The sequence below is a fragment of the Corvus hawaiiensis genome, chromosome 3 (assembly GCF_020740725.1).
Source record: "Corvus hawaiiensis isolate bCorHaw1 chromosome 3, bCorHaw1.pri.cur, whole genome shotgun sequence".
Lineage (NCBI taxonomy): Eukaryota > Metazoa > Chordata > Aves > Passeriformes > Corvidae > Corvus > Corvus hawaiiensis.
Window position 1 is genome coordinate 83,668,738 of NC_063215.1, and position 15,128 is coordinate 83,683,865.

At 38.3% G+C, this 15,128-nt stretch overlaps 1 protein-coding gene across 2 annotated transcripts in view; it reads left to right on the top strand.

The window, feature by feature from the left end:
* LOC125322845 (protein ELYS-like) overlaps positions 1-14,892 on the top strand; it is a 41,424-nt gene extending 26,532 nt beyond the window's left edge. For both annotated transcript variants that reach the window (XM_048297107.1, XM_048297108.1), the window contains exons 23-36: positions 41-172; positions 695-842; positions 928-1,078; positions 1,635-1,742; positions 2,207-2,402; positions 3,278-3,472; positions 4,662-5,091; positions 5,621-5,723; positions 6,647-6,753; positions 7,935-8,095; positions 9,129-10,929; positions 11,698-11,831; positions 12,258-12,364; positions 12,870-14,892. In XM_048297107.1, coding sequence (XP_048153064.1) covers positions 41-172; positions 695-842; positions 928-1,078; positions 1,635-1,742; positions 2,207-2,402; positions 3,278-3,472; positions 4,662-5,091; positions 5,621-5,723; positions 6,647-6,753; positions 7,935-8,095; positions 9,129-10,929; positions 11,698-11,831; positions 12,258-12,364; positions 12,870-13,059 — 3,963 coding nt within the window. In that variant the 3' untranslated portion in view covers positions 13,060-14,892. The remainder of the gene's footprint in view (positions 1-40; positions 173-694; positions 843-927; positions 1,079-1,634; positions 1,743-2,206; positions 2,403-3,277; positions 3,473-4,661; positions 5,092-5,620; positions 5,724-6,646; positions 6,754-7,934; positions 8,096-9,128; positions 10,930-11,697; positions 11,832-12,257; positions 12,365-12,869) is intronic.
* Positions 14,893-15,128: the final 236 nt, after the last annotated feature.

The window sequence follows — 15,128 nt, forward strand, 5'->3', positions numbered from 1 at the left end:
AGAATTGTAGTAGATGTTTGAAACGTGTTCTTTCTCACAGGAGTGTTTGGAGAAGTTTTTACAGACCAATGCTGGTGTTCAGAATCGTGAGTTCCTTTTAGTCCACCATCTGCAGCGTGCCAACTACATCCCAGCGCTCCAGCTGAATCAGTCCATGAAGGCCAATCTGACGGTAAGGGTAGACATCCTGCTGTGTGAAATTACGAATTATATGTTACAGACCATGGTTGACTCCAGTTAAAAGAGTTTGTTTGCATCTGAGGAATAAATATGTATCTTGTCTTTCCATTGAGTTCCTCAGATCCCTCTGTTATGTATGGTTTAGATTATGGGAGTTGATTTACTTGTTTGTGTGTAATGAAGAGTATGTTGTATGTCATGTCCTGTATCTTGCTTTTACCTGAGCAGTCTAGATGCTCCACAGGTAAAATTTGCCTTGTGGGTTTTAGTTGCGAGTTTCAGAGTTGTTCGGGATTCTTACATTTTGGTTTTTTTAACTAGTCTTGCACTTCGCCAAAACTGAAATTGGTGAACTTGCTGTGTGCTCCTGGGTGGCACTTGCTGTGTGCAGCAGAGGTGTTCTCCTGTACCTGTAGAGCAAATTTAGGCCCCAGTTAGAACGAGCAGAGATAGTTCTGTGCAATGAACTTCCTGTAAATTGTTAACGTCGTGCTTTACACATTTCCGTTGTCAGAATGATCGTGATCCTCACCTGAGAGAGAGAGCAGTTGCCAGAAATTCTCTATTAGACCAATATGGCAAGGTGCTTCCCACAGTTCAAAGGAAGCTGGCAGTAGAGAGAGCCAAGCCGTACCGTTTGCCTTCATCAGTCTTAAGAGAAGGTAATTTTAGAGAAGGGAAATACGATGTACAGCCGGCCATCACTTTGATTACACAAGGGTGATATTTTTCCCTCTTGCTTTACAGTGCCAAGGCCAAAGCCTTTATCAACAGTAACAAGGCAGGGCAATGCAGGAAATGTGCATACAAGAGCAACTTTCATCAGTAAAGTGTTGTCCAAAATTGGGGAAGTATGGTTAGGAAATGAGCAGAAAACAAATATCTCACAATATGATAGGTAAGCAGCTTTTTTAAAAAGTTAGTCTTGAGCTACATGTTTGGAGGGGGAGGGAGGAAGAGGTGGAGAGAGAGAGTGAGTGGGAGGGGGCGAGAAAGAGAATTCTATTTGAATTGTGTTAATATTTTGGTGGGAAGATGCATGTGAATAAAGCTTTGTTTTGCTTTTTTGCTCATATAGTATATAACATTTAAGAATCATATGTAGTGTTTGGAGAGTTTTTCTGCTATGATAATCTTCTCTATACAAATCCATGTATTTACATTATGGCACATATGTTTACAGTATTTAAGACAGCTGAAACTTGAGCTGTTTGTCACTACCATGAAACTGTTGGTGTACTGACTTTTACAGACTTTTGTGTGATCACATAGTAGTCTTTTACCACTTCCTGCCTGGTTATTTAAAAATAAGCAGAATCTTTACAAAGAGTGGAAAAGAGGCTTGTAATTGTCAGGTGATTGTCTTACATGGGATATGGACAAATAAAGTTGAATTCTGGTATAGCTGGACTTGGAAGGAATGAAAATCAGTTACGTTTTCATTTTCCTTCTAGTCCTAGAACTACAGAGCCAGCAGTCAGTACCCATCCTCTCCCTGCTGCAGAGTTGCCCGATGCATTTCTTGGGACACCTATTACGAAACTTTCTCAAAAATGTTCAAGGTATAGTAGAGCTACAGTCTTTATATTTCAGAAAGGTGTTATCATGTAAATACATGTGCATGAGTGTATATTTCTTTGGTTTACCAAGGATTCTGTTGCTTTTAGTTTTGTATCTCAAAAGTCAACTTAGGGTCAAAATTAAGTGGAGAATTTGAAATGGTCCCTGCATTGAAATGTAGATTAGTTTTCTCCACTGCTGAGAATTAGGTCACTTGTGCAACTTAAAATTGGGGTATTCTTATGTCAGAGGCAGGGATTTAGGAAATTAGATACGAAATGTAAAGATATAATGAAAAAATGCTCCAATGTGCCTGTTGCTTGTTTGTGGGACTGATAGATCACCCCCAGCGGTGAGGTTGTATTTCTTGTTCATCCAGTGTTTTTGTTCTGCATCATCTGAGATGATCCCAGCATGGTATTTTTCATTTATTTGTGCTCCTAGTTTAAATTGCGTGTTTTAACAGGTTACTGGATTTGGTGGTTCGTCCTGTTCCTTCCCGCTCTGTGGCACAGGATGAGAGCCAGCAGTCCCCATGCAGAGCTTCTACTTCTTCCGTGGCATCCAGCCCCCTGAGATCAAATACACATCGCTCCAGCTCCCAAAAGAATCTTCCAAGAGCATCAGAGCTGAATTTACTGGAAACTCCTCTTGTGGTCAAGGTTTGTATTTTAAGAAGTCAGTAGCAACCAACCAAACCAAAAAACTTCTTAGGTTTGTTTTAGGTGAAATTAAAAAAGTATTTAGCAGAAGCACTTCTGCATTGAAATTTTCAGTATGCATGTGGTTATTGTATACACAGTCCTTTTCAAAGCAGTAAGCTGGGAACGGTTTTTAAGCAGGAAACTTTAGTTCTCAGTTGATCACAGTGGACAGCTTGTCCCATAGCTTTGTGAAATAAATTTATTGTATGGAGCAATTCCATTTTCCACCTTTTTCTTATGAAATACCGTCCATACCAATGAACTAGCTTCATCCTCTTTTGAAACCCTTTCAGTACTGTAAAGTAATCTGAGTTAAGAACACCTGAATGCTTCTACATGAAGATACATAGGTATTTTTAAAGCAGCGTTACTTCCTCTTGTGTGCACCTGATAAGTTAGTAAAAAAAAAGCTGTGACTGTTGCTTTGCAGAATTGCTGTTAAATGCAGCAACTGAAAACGCTGCAGTACAGAGGAAAGTTGAAGTCGTGTGGCTTTTATAAGAGCAGCGTAAAAATTGCAAAAATTACTGGGATAAGAGATAACCTTGCAGAAAACAAGATGTCATATCATTGTTTCTTGAAGAAGTAATTTTGAAAAATAACTTCTATTTGGTTGGCCATTACAAAGACAAACCAAGAGAAATATAAAAAGGATGCTTTTTTGTCTTTAAAATGTTGGTATTTTTGGAAAAAACAGTGCAGAGGCAAAACTTTCTGCTGCTATAAACCCAGTTCATAATTTAAGCTAATTTAAGTTTTGTAATGTAAGCACAGTCTTCCCGTTTTGAAGATTTAACTGGTTTTAAATTAAATGTTTTTATTTCTTTTCCTAGAGAGCTAAAGTTTTGGCCACATCTTCTGGTTTTCCTGGGTTTACTCCTCAGTCTATTCTCAGGTCCAGCCTTCGCACTACACCCCTAGCAACTCCCTCTGCATCCCCAGGACGATCAGTTACTCCTCCTCTACGAGCAAAGGAACCTAGAATATCTTTCAGGGAAGAGAGCTCGAATGCAAAGTGGACTGTTGGGGTAAGCTGGGCTGCAGTTAGCGAGTTTTGCAGATAACGCTGTGATATTTTGACTTTAAAGTTTGCCAAAACTCCTTACACTGAGAATCTGGATTGTGAATCAGAATGGCAGAATTTGGTCAAAAAAAGATTGTGTTATGCTAGACCTTCTGTAGCATCATGTTCCTGCAGGAACATATTCTTAACAAACATCAGGGACCTTGGTGGCTTTTATTCAGATGTCTTAGGACCTCTGGTGGTTCAGCTTTCAGCTCTACCTTTTCAAATGGTAGTGTTGCAGGAAGGTAAGGAATATAGATCGAGCCTCTTGTTTGGGTTTGTTACATTTTGCAAATTGAATATCTGGGAAAGCAACAAGTCATAAAGCTGCATTGACTTTCAACCTGTCTTTTTGCAATGTTGGGTTTACTTAAATGATTGTAAAAAGAGACTCCTGATGAAGAGAACTGTAGTGTTTTCTGTTCTCTGAGCCCTAAAGTTCTCGGGTTTGCTTCTTGCCTTGCACCTCGGGTAGCATCCATGTAGTTTCCAAATGCAGTGGGTCCATCTGACCAGCTGTGGTCCCTTCTGCTCCTGCAGTTGTGTAGCTGGATTCTGTGGTTCAGCCCATCAGGCAGTTGCCAGCATAATGTACCCAAATCAGGGGCACAACAGGGGCATGTGCTGCTATCCCATGTGTGAGTAGCTCATGTATGTTACAAGGAGCTACTCAATTGTAACAAGAGGTGCTCTCTGCTGTATGAAATTCTTACTAATAGTGGCACTATGGCCAGATGAATTTACTTGTTCCATGTCACAGCCATAGTTGAACACCAGCATATTTTAGTAGTGCATGTGTGTTGAAAGGGCAAGCATAAAATAGAGAAATCTGGAGTTAAGATTTTATTAGGCAAAGCTTTGTCTTCCTGAAAACACACTGGTAAGCCCAATGAAGAGGCTTGAGATGACATTATGAGCAAGACTGACTTCATCTTAATTCTTCAGTGTTGTGGAAACTCAATAAGCAATCTAAAGTGTGATTAATTTTTACACTTAGCCTTAAATCTAAGATAGTGCTAGAATGAGAATTAATTTTTTATTGCCTCTCTAAGGAGACATGTGTAACTTAGAAATATCAGTATTTATTGGGGTTTTTTGTTTTGCTTTGGCAAAAAGCAGACTCCTGTTGCTGATCTGAACTTGTGTTTTAGGTGACAGAAGATGATAAAGCACTATTTGGAGCTTCATCTGAGCATCATCATGGCTTGATGGAGGATTCTTGGTCTGAAAGTAGAGAGAAACCAACTCTGTTTACTCTGAGCAATCCTGGGGGTGATGGTGCTGAATTGCAGGAGTCTTTGGAAAGCTTACCTGGAGATGATTTGGAGAAGATGGATGTCAGCAAAGAAAATAGTAACTTCTCTGTCAGATCAGACCAGACTACTTTGGAGTATCATGATGCAAAATCACCTGGTGATTTTGAAGATGATGTCATCTTTATAGCTGCTAAACCAGCTAATTCTTCCACTGAACAAACTGGTGATGTTCAAGAATGGGAGAAGGAGGAAGAAACTGAAATGGTCGAAGATAAACCTTTCCAGATGAAACAACTAGATCCTTCAGAACGAAGAAAAGAAGCAGGTGTGTTTCATCCTGTGATAACCTAAGTTTCTGAATTTTTCAAATGTCTTCAAAAGATTAAATTATTGATGAGTGCAGCAGTTTAATGATGAGTTTTCACAAGTGCCCTATGCTTTTAAAATTACCTCTTATGTTTTAAGTCCTTTTTTAAGTATCCTAGACCTATGAATGTATACTTCCTTGGCTGGCATTTTTTTTGTGTGCAGTGGCAGTTGAAAGGCAGCAGTGATTTGTGGGAATGTTAAGAGGGATACATGTTTAAAGCTTGGGCTTCTGGTTATGTTTTAGAGGTACTTCTGTAGTTTGCAGGTTTTTTTACGTTGTTTGGCTGAAATTGTGCATCAGGCTTCTTGTTCTACTGCAAAGAAGAACTCGGACCTTCTGTGCATTTGAAGTCTCGGTAGCATTATTTTGCTAAATGCCTGTCCTAGATGAAATGCATAAAGGATCACTTTGAACTCATATGAGCAGTTTAAAAGAAGTGATGTTGAGTGGAATGGGGAAGTCATCCATCTCTTTGTTTTTGTAGGATTTGTGGAAGAATCAAATGCTACATGTCATACCCTTCCTGAGGGTGATAAATCGGTGTTTAAAGCTGCTGAGGCTGCTACTTCAAGGGCTGGAAAAGAAGGGTGAGCTTATGAAGTAGATACATCTTTGGGTTCACACAACATTCAGCTGCTGGCTTTTCTGTGTTTGAAAACTGATTTTGACCTGGGATTAGTTCCTTCCTGTGTTCTTATATATAAGGGCCTGTCTATTCCATTCTGTCTCTGAGCAAAAGTAATCTGGCATGAATGTAATGCACACTGACTAGCTGTCAATTTGAGCCTTTTTTCTCAAATCATTGCAGATCCCAAAGTATGATGATAAAGACTCCATTCAAGAGTCTATACAGACCTTGTTACAGTTTGAGAGTTACTAAGCAGATACTGTGAACATAAGCCCTGTTTTTTTATGAAAATTGTGTAGTTAAAAATTAATCCTGAGATCCTGTAACTTCCGTGGGTTTCTTTTGGAGTTTGAATGCTTTCTGACAGTATTTTTTACACTTAATTTCTGTTTTCTGTATGTGCTCAATTAGCATCTATTTGTTTATGGAAAGGGAAGCCATTTCTCACCAGGTACTTTAAAGGCTGCAACTGCTTATTCATAAAGACAGGATGTCAGCAATGAGAGAACCCTTAATTTCAAGTGGTAACTTTCACCTGTACAGACTTTTGTTCGGTTGGTTCTGAACCTCTGTTATTGTAGTTGCCCTCTTTCTACAGAAGACAAATAATACATTATTCTGTAACACACATCTGTTATGTTATTAACTAGTGTTAGATAGCTGGAAAGAATGTCAAGTACATGGTTCGTTGCATAAAGTGAGTTAGAAAGTGAATTACAAATTGAGTCACAAATTGATTATGTTGAAAGAAGAATTTCTAATTTTTCTTGTATTTTTTCTGGTTTGAAACTTGAAGACTTTACAGTGAGCAAGTAACTTGTAAAGCTCTTAAAAGTTTGTTTTCAAGCTTTATGATGAATTTCTCTCTTTCTGTTCATGAAGTGAAACAGCCTACCAGGAGTCTGAAATGACCTCTTCATCAGAAGAAAAAGCCATACTGGTTGCAACAAATCCACAGCTCTCTGAATCCCCAGAGGCAGACAGTGAACGTATGTTGGAAATACTCTGTGTGTTAAAGTAGCAGAGCTCCTCAAGTGAAGTGTGTAGTTTTCCATACCACTCACTATAGGTGTCTCAGATTGAAATAGTAGTAGCATGTTACTGCTAACTTTCATTAAACTATAGAGAAAATACACTCCTTCAAGAAAGTCCTTGTAAAAAGTGCATAGTGAATCTTCTTGATCAAAATATTTAGATGCTGGTAGAACTCAAAGTATTACAAGGAAAGACCAGTATTTATTTCAATGTTGTACACCACTACCAATTTGTGTGCCATGGGATCTGCTGTTTGATTTACTATTTTAAAAGGTGATACATCCTCAGTATTCAGACTGAAGAAATTATCTACCATGTCTTTCCAGCCACATTTTCCTCTTTTATTTTCCGTCTATGGACTTGACAGCTGATTTTCTCCTCCTCCTTTCTTGCTGTGGGGCTGCATTCTTTAGCAGATCTGTAGTTGTTGCAGTTTAAACCCAGTCGACAACTAAGCCCCACACGGCCGCTCACTCATTTCCCATGGGTGAATGGGGGAGGGAATGGGAGAGCTAAAGGTGAGAAAACTCACGGTTGAGATAAAGACAGCTTAATAGGGAAAGCAAAAGTCTTGCATGCAAGTCAGGCAAAACAAGGAATTCATTCACCACTTTCCATTGTCAGGCAGGTGTTCAGCCATCTCCAGGAGAGCAGGAAGATGAGTCATGGGAAGACAAACACCATAACCCGAATGTCTCCTGCTTCTTCCTTCTTTGCCCTGCCTTTTGTCCTGAACATGATGCCATATTTTATGGGATGTCAGTTGGGGTCAGCTGTCTTGGCTGTGTCCCTTCCCATCTTCCTGTGCAGCCCCAGCCCACTCACTGCTGGCATGGTGTGAGAAGCAGAAAAGGCCTTGGCTCTGTGTAGGCTCTGCTTAGCAGTAACTAAAACTTCCCTGTTACCAACACTGCCTTCAGCACAAATCCAGAATACAGCAGTACCAGTTCCTATGAAGAAAATTAACTATCCCAGCCAAAACCAGCTCAATAGTTTTAGCTTTTGGAGAAAGCCCAATATATGTGGCAGGATGGAGAACCATATTGTTGGCTCTTGTTACCTCTTTTACTTCTTTTTGCTTAAACTTGTGCCATTTATGTAACAGTTAATGTAAAATTACATAAATCTCTTCTAGCTGTGATAAGTATCCTTGACAGTGAGGACAGGGTCAGTACTCCGTCTGAAAATCGCCTTGAGGGCAAGTGTGTGGATTTACCTGAAGAATGTAACCCTAAGGCAGCTGAAGTTGAAGAAGACCATGTTTCTAACAATCCTCCTAAAACTGAGGAAATTAATGTAAGTAAACTATTTTCCCATTTCCTACAAAATAGAAAACAGTTTGCAAATTGAGGACAGACCTGTTCTACTGACAATTAGGAGACAATAAAAAATGTGTCCATTTCTTGAGCTGCTTAACACAAGTTAAAACCTTGATGTTGTAAGGGCAGATATGTTTTTCTCTCCTGCATTTTCTGTTCCTATAAAATGAATGGGATCTGTCTAAACTTAGGCATTTGACAGCAAACAAAACCAAAATAAATGCCTAAACTATTTTTTTAAATAGCTAGGCATTAATTTGATTTACTTGAATTCAAACTTTTTTATTTGACTTAAAAAAATAGTTTTAATGTTAATAAGAAAGTTACAGGAGTGCAGCTTCTTTGTACTGGAAATCATTTACCAAATGACAAAAAGATGTGGGAACCAAACTCCGAATTATTTAGGTGCTTAGGTCCTTTACTGTTTGTTCCTTCTTAACACAAACAGAATTTCCAGTAATGAGCTCATTTTGGTGTCAAGATACTTCTTCAAGAGATGGAGGTATTTAGAAAATGTGTTATCTCATGCAATCCAAGTGACTCCTTAAAGTGCAGTGTTGAGCTGTTGGATGCGATCCCTGGCCAGTCTTAAGTGCTGCAGTCACAACTATCATGACTGAGGCTTTAAGCATTGGGGAGCCAGTTGTATTTTACCCTGTCCGAGGCAGAGTGGGTCACTCTGGCTGTGGAGCAGTGCAGAGGGCACTGCATTGTGATGGTCACTGCTGGTTACATACACACCTTGTGTTGGAAAACTGCTGCCTGGTCATGGGCAGTGGGAAATGGTCAGTTCTGAACAGAAATACCAGAACCAGAGCCTGTGAACTGCACACAGGGACTGCTCTGATCTCTGTGCCTTAAACACACAAACTCTCATCTGTCGTACAAAATCACATTGTTTCACATTTGGGGTGATCTTAAGGGAAATGTCCTCAGTTTCATCTAGCTCGGTGTGAAATTAGTCTGTTTGGTAATGAGTGAAGTATTAACAGACTTTTTTTTAACTTTAGGTTATAGAAGATACCTCAGAACCAGCACCTGAAACATCTCCATATAGTGAACTAGATCCATCAAGCGATCTTCATTATAGCTATGAAAATATCGAGCAGCAGTTTGCATGTGATTTTCCTGATAATAAAGATAGTGAATGTGATGCAGCTGAGGGAGATGGAGACCTTTTTCTATCTCAGAGTAATTTTACCTTAGTTTTGGAAGGAGAAGAAGGGGAAGCAGAGATGGGAGACCCTACATCAGTAGATGCTTCTAAACCAGATGAGACAACAACAGAAGAACAGGTCAACCCTGTGACCAATTTAGGAAATAATGAAAGCCAGGAACATGTTACAAACTCAGTGTCCACTGTAACTGGTGATCAGGAATCTCAAAATATTGCAGAGTCACTCCCATATGTGCCTGAACCTATTAAGGTTGCCATTGCTGAGAACTTACTGGATGTAATTAAAGACACAAGAAGTAAAGAATTTACATCTGAAGTTGTAGAACAATCTATTCATGAAACCATAGGTAAAAAGGTAACTAGATTCCAGAAGGCAAAAGCTCCCTTAACGCCTGTGCTGGAAGCAGTGGGAGAGGAAACCAGCAGACATCATTATGGCATTGCTCCAAGAACACGCACAAGGGGACAGCTGAGTAGAAGTCCAGGTGTTCTGTCAGCAGGCACTCAGCAGCTGCTGAAGACAGACAGCCCAGCTCTGCTTGGACTGTCTCCTCGGAGGAGTACCAGGCGAACAAAAGAAGCACCTGAGACTCCCAGTCTCCAATCAGAGGAAAATGCTCAAGAGGAGCAAACACCTGTGGCGCCTGTCACTCCTAGGAGAGGTAGGAAACCTAAAGTGTCAAATGCAGAAAAAACAGAAAGCAGCCATTCTGATGGACAAAACGTGTCTGACAGTATGCGGCCTGTTACTCCCAGAAGAGGACTAAGGAGAGCAAAGGAAGCTGCGCCTGAGCTCCAAGAAGAGGCTACTACTGAGGAAACGCCTCTTGCTGAAGGTAGCATTATTACTTCTTTCGCTTCCAAAAGGACTAAAGGAGGAAAAAGTTCAGCTGGAAATCCAGAAACTAGCAAGAGTGATACTGATCATAAGGTAAAAACAGCAGTCAGTCCCAGTAGAAGTGCAAGAAAATTGAAAAGCTTTAATTTACAGTTTACTGAAGATACTGTTAAGGATCAACAGGTGCAGCCTAGTGACCAACTCCTTTCACCTGTGCCAAGTAAAAGAGGCAGAAGAAGAAAGATTAGTTCATCAGAAGTTTCAGAAAATTCTGATCTTGATCTGTCTAAATCGTCGCTTCCTCAAACAGAATTTAAACTTCCTGTCACACCTAGAAGAAGTGCTAGGAAGGCAGCACAAAACCTCTTGGCAGACCCAGAGTCTACCTCTGCTCAGGAAGACACACATTCAGGTGAGAAAGTAGAAGTCCTTGATACTCCTAAGAGAAGAACTAGAAGAGTGCCACATGAGAATCCAGAAAAAGTGGATACTCACGAGCAAGCACCTGCAGAGCCAAGCGAGGAGCCAACCACACCTAGGACTACGGTAAGGACAGGGCGTCGGGGCAGGAAGAGGCGATCAGTGTCCGAGGAGACCTCCCAGGGACCTGGTGGCAGTCCTTTGCTGCTTGAAGACATAAACCCCTCAGGACATGATCAGACATCAAGAGCTCTGACAGATCGTGTTACAAGAACCAGATCCCGCAGAACTGCCATCCATCAGAAACTGTCTGCTGAGGAAAATGAGGCTTTCCTTTTCTCTCCTCCTCTCACAAAGCTGACTAAGAAATTTGAAGGTAGGTGCATTATGTTTATATGCAAAATAGGGCATATTTCCTCTTTTTTAAACCACAGAAAACAAACTGCGAGGATGGCTACAAGTATTGTAAAGAATGGAAGCATGCAAAAGAAAAAATTTGCCAAGAGGCAATTCATCTTTTGGCTGAACTCTGCGTGACTGCCTGCTTAGTTCTGGTAGAAACAGATTATGAAGCCAGTCTAAGCAGTGAAATTAAACTTAGCTATATTTTTATGAGGAACCTAATTTCTATCAGATTTTGAAAACCAGAGATTATTTGTGAATATGCCATCCCTTCCCTCCGCAAAGGAGAAATAAAGGATGTGTGCTTCCAAATTCTGTTCAGTTTTCAAGTTCAGATGAGCTGCATCTTGCAACAAACTATACATCTGTTTCATTATGTGATTATTTTTCATGGGTGTATATTTCGTCAGTGAAATCAGTGTACACAGTAGTCTTTTAATCAGAATACATGATAAATTTTTTTGAGATGTTTAAGGACTGTTGATGCCTCTGGAGTATAGTATCTTTGATTAGGTAAGTGCAGGTAAAATCACTACACTGGCTTAGTTTTGTTTCACTATTTATGGTAAAAGAAAAGAAGAGGCAGTTACTAGGGGGAAAATGCCTTTGCATGAGGTGTTTATAAAGCTGATTGGACCTTTATTTCAGGAAGCTATTGTGCTCTTATTTGTCAGCTGTAATTTAGTATTACTGTCCCTCATGTATAACCTGTGTACATGCTAACACTGCATTGTCATTACAGGTGGAAAAACAGACCATCCTGTGCAATTTAACGATTTAGACCCGGATTTGTCTTCTCAATTTGTCTTTTCACCCCCTCTTTTGAGGTCAAGGAGAAAAACTGTAGCTAGCATTTCCCGAATTGTGAAAGAAGCAGTAAGTAAAAACTCCAGTTGTCCCATGTTCTTGATTTTAATTCTGTACCATTTTTTGAGATCATGCTTTGCCTTTTTCGTTGGAAACATATCTAAAAAGAGCTTCAAATGAATCAGCTAAAATTTGTTTTTCTTCATGAAAACTAGCTACAAAAGTCAGTTTTGAATCTATGTAATTCAAGAATTGATAAATACTGTTTTGCCTTTAACAAAAGGCACAGTGGCTTTCTTTAAACTTACTTGGTATGTCATCTGTTAATTTCAGAATTTGAACTTTTGGAATGGTAAAATAATTTGATGTGGAAGGTTTGTTTTTGCACATGCTTTGGGATGTAACTTTGGCATGATTTCTTAATGAAAAAACATTATTATTCTGTAGAAGTGTAAGAACTTGTTCATGGGTAACATTTTTGTTGCCTTAACGTAGGAGGTTCCAGCTAAAGAGGAAGAGGATACCAAATCCATAGAGTCTGGGGGAAAGCAAAAATTGAAGAGAGGTAGAACTCCAAAATCAAAAATGAAGAAAGCAAGCAAGTATGAAATAAGTTTTGAACAGTTATTTGCATTTCTTAATGTGATGGTGATTCAGCTGTTGAGCACCTAACTACTTCTTCCTCACTTGGCTGTGCAGGTCTTCTCTCATTCTATCAGCCTGTCCAGCTTGCTGGTCTAATAGGCACCTTTTCCCCATTTAAGGGTTTGGTTTTCTAATGGAAACAGAAGAGGGAGGGGATAGAAAAGGGCAGGTGGATACTTACTGCAGTGGTGACATTGCAATGCTCTTAACATTATCTTACTACACCTTGTGAAACCCCACTCTTCCAGTTTAGTTTCTCATACAAGGCCGGGAAGTGGCCAGACGATGAATAAAGGGAATAAAAACAAAACAAATCTTATTTATGTGCCTTTTCTGCCTTAATTCTATCTACAAAGAAGCCCATGTGTTTTTCTTGGGAACTGATTTTGTAATGCCAGTTTTTTCCTCGATTAAATACTGTTTGTAATGAATAATTGATTTGATGCCTATCCTTCTTTTCAGAACCACAAAAGAAAGTTCTTGGTCACCTCCACCAGTGGAAATAAAATTCATCTCTCCTTTTGGAAGTCCAGTGGATGGAACAAAAACAAAACAGAAGGAAACTACAGATGCAGCAGGGAAGACCCTAAGAAAGAACAAAAAGAGACTGTCTAATTTTCCAAAGCCAGTTGTGCGCCGGAAGATGCTGTAACTGTTTTTTTAAGTTTATAATGTACACCACTGTTTGTAAAGTCATCAAAATTGTGTGAATTAGTAAAAAGAAGAAAAATCATCTAATTTGGAAGAGATAATTTATATAAATTATTGTAAAATTTCATAAAAAAATGGTCTTCAGTAAGTAACTCCATATGGAGTGTGATTTCCTCAGTCAATGCAGTTTTCTATTTTATATTAAGACTTCATACATTTATATAATATGTAAATACAGGTTATTTTAGGAATGTTAAATAAAAATGTATACTTCCCAATGTGCTTACTGTCTGATAGCTTTTTGAGGGAATATTGGGTTGAATGACCTGTATTGCTCAGAACTTTGTTGTTTTGCGGGAGTTACAGACTCTCAAAAGTGATTCCAAATGCTTTTTAAAAGTTTGTTTAGAATTCCTGTAACAAGTAAACATTTTAAATATACTAGTTTTAATTTTAAAATTATGTTTTACCTTCTGGGACAAATAATTGGACTTAAAATACAAACTGGTAATTCCTTACATTCACAGTTAAGTTGTACTGTATTGAAGTCAGAATGTAAACAATTGTGTTTTAAGCTGTGCAATATTTTTTTTTGTATTTTCTTAAACTTTGGGAAAGCTGCTCTTCAGTTCATAAAACCAGATCACACCTCAGATGTGTCATTTTTTCTTAAAATTTGTTGTCAGCAAAAAGTTAACTGTACAGATGGTGTGATGCTTACAATAGCATATCAGATTTAAAAGGATACTACCCAGATACTTTGGAATTTGAGCCAAAATTATTTTCTTAATATGACTGCTACTATAATTTCAATACTTATTGTCTGTAAACGTGCTTTGCAGTATTTGAAGCCTGCATATCACAGCACTGAAAACCTGATGGTGAAGCTAATGTAATAGCCTGAAAAAGGTACAAAAATGTACAGAAATCTTAGTTACAAACCGTATTTTTGAATAATTATTTCATTAACAGTCTTCGGTTAAGGAGTATATGTCCCTATAAAGTTTCAATTTGTATAAATAAAGTCACAAACCTATTCTTTTAAAAGCAGACATGGAAGTACTATTTTGATGTGCAGTCTTTTAGACAACGGATTATTTTTCTGTATGTTAATTTATATATGGATGCAACTTTGAAGACTACAGAACGGTGGAACCTGATATTAAACTTTTCCATTAGTAAAAACTACTACAGTTATTTTAAGACATAATTTATTTATTAACTAACAGCTTGTACATAGTGAATGAATGTATTCATAACAGACTAAGCTTGTGAAAGAAGATTGTTCTGGGGCTGTGATTTTTCTATCTCAGAACAGATCATTCTAGAGAAGCAATTGCATGCACTTGGATATTTTTCTCCTTGGGGAAGTATTCATTACTGAAAGAAAGCCTAAAAAAAAGTCAGATGTTTAAAATGTGGAAGTGGCAGTTTGACTGAGACCTTTGAGTCAAGTTAGTAATCATTTTCTCTGTATATTTTGTACTTGAATGACTATAAATACGGTCAAAGAGGAAAGGGGAGGGAAGTTCTAGCAATATTATTTTATATTCACATTGCACAGAAGTGCAGTGCATAGCTCAGAAAATGGGGTAAAAGGTCAGATTTTCAAAACTGAAATAGAATACAGATGGCACATCTGATTGTTTTTTGTAGTGTGCAAGAATATTTGTAAAATACTTTGATTATTGTCAAATGGAACTGACTGATGAAATGCTAGTAAGGATTGCTTAATAGGGTTTTAACACATTTCTGTCATTTATACTTATATGTGTATATTTTTTGGTATGAAAATTAATTGGAACAAATGAAAATACAGCATTAGCTGATTTTATTAATTTTTAGTGTCTATTTTATTTACACCTCAGCTAAAATATCCTCATTTGGCTGTGCTTACGAAGAAAGCAAGCAATAGCAATAAAAGACAATTGGCATTGTCATATAGATTCAATAACTTCCTAAAGGTTTGCAATTTTCTAGTAATTTTTTTACTTAAAAGGAGTTTTGATTACATGTTAAAATGTTTTACTCTTTTCTTTCCCTTTTTTGTAACTTGGATTCAGTGCATAG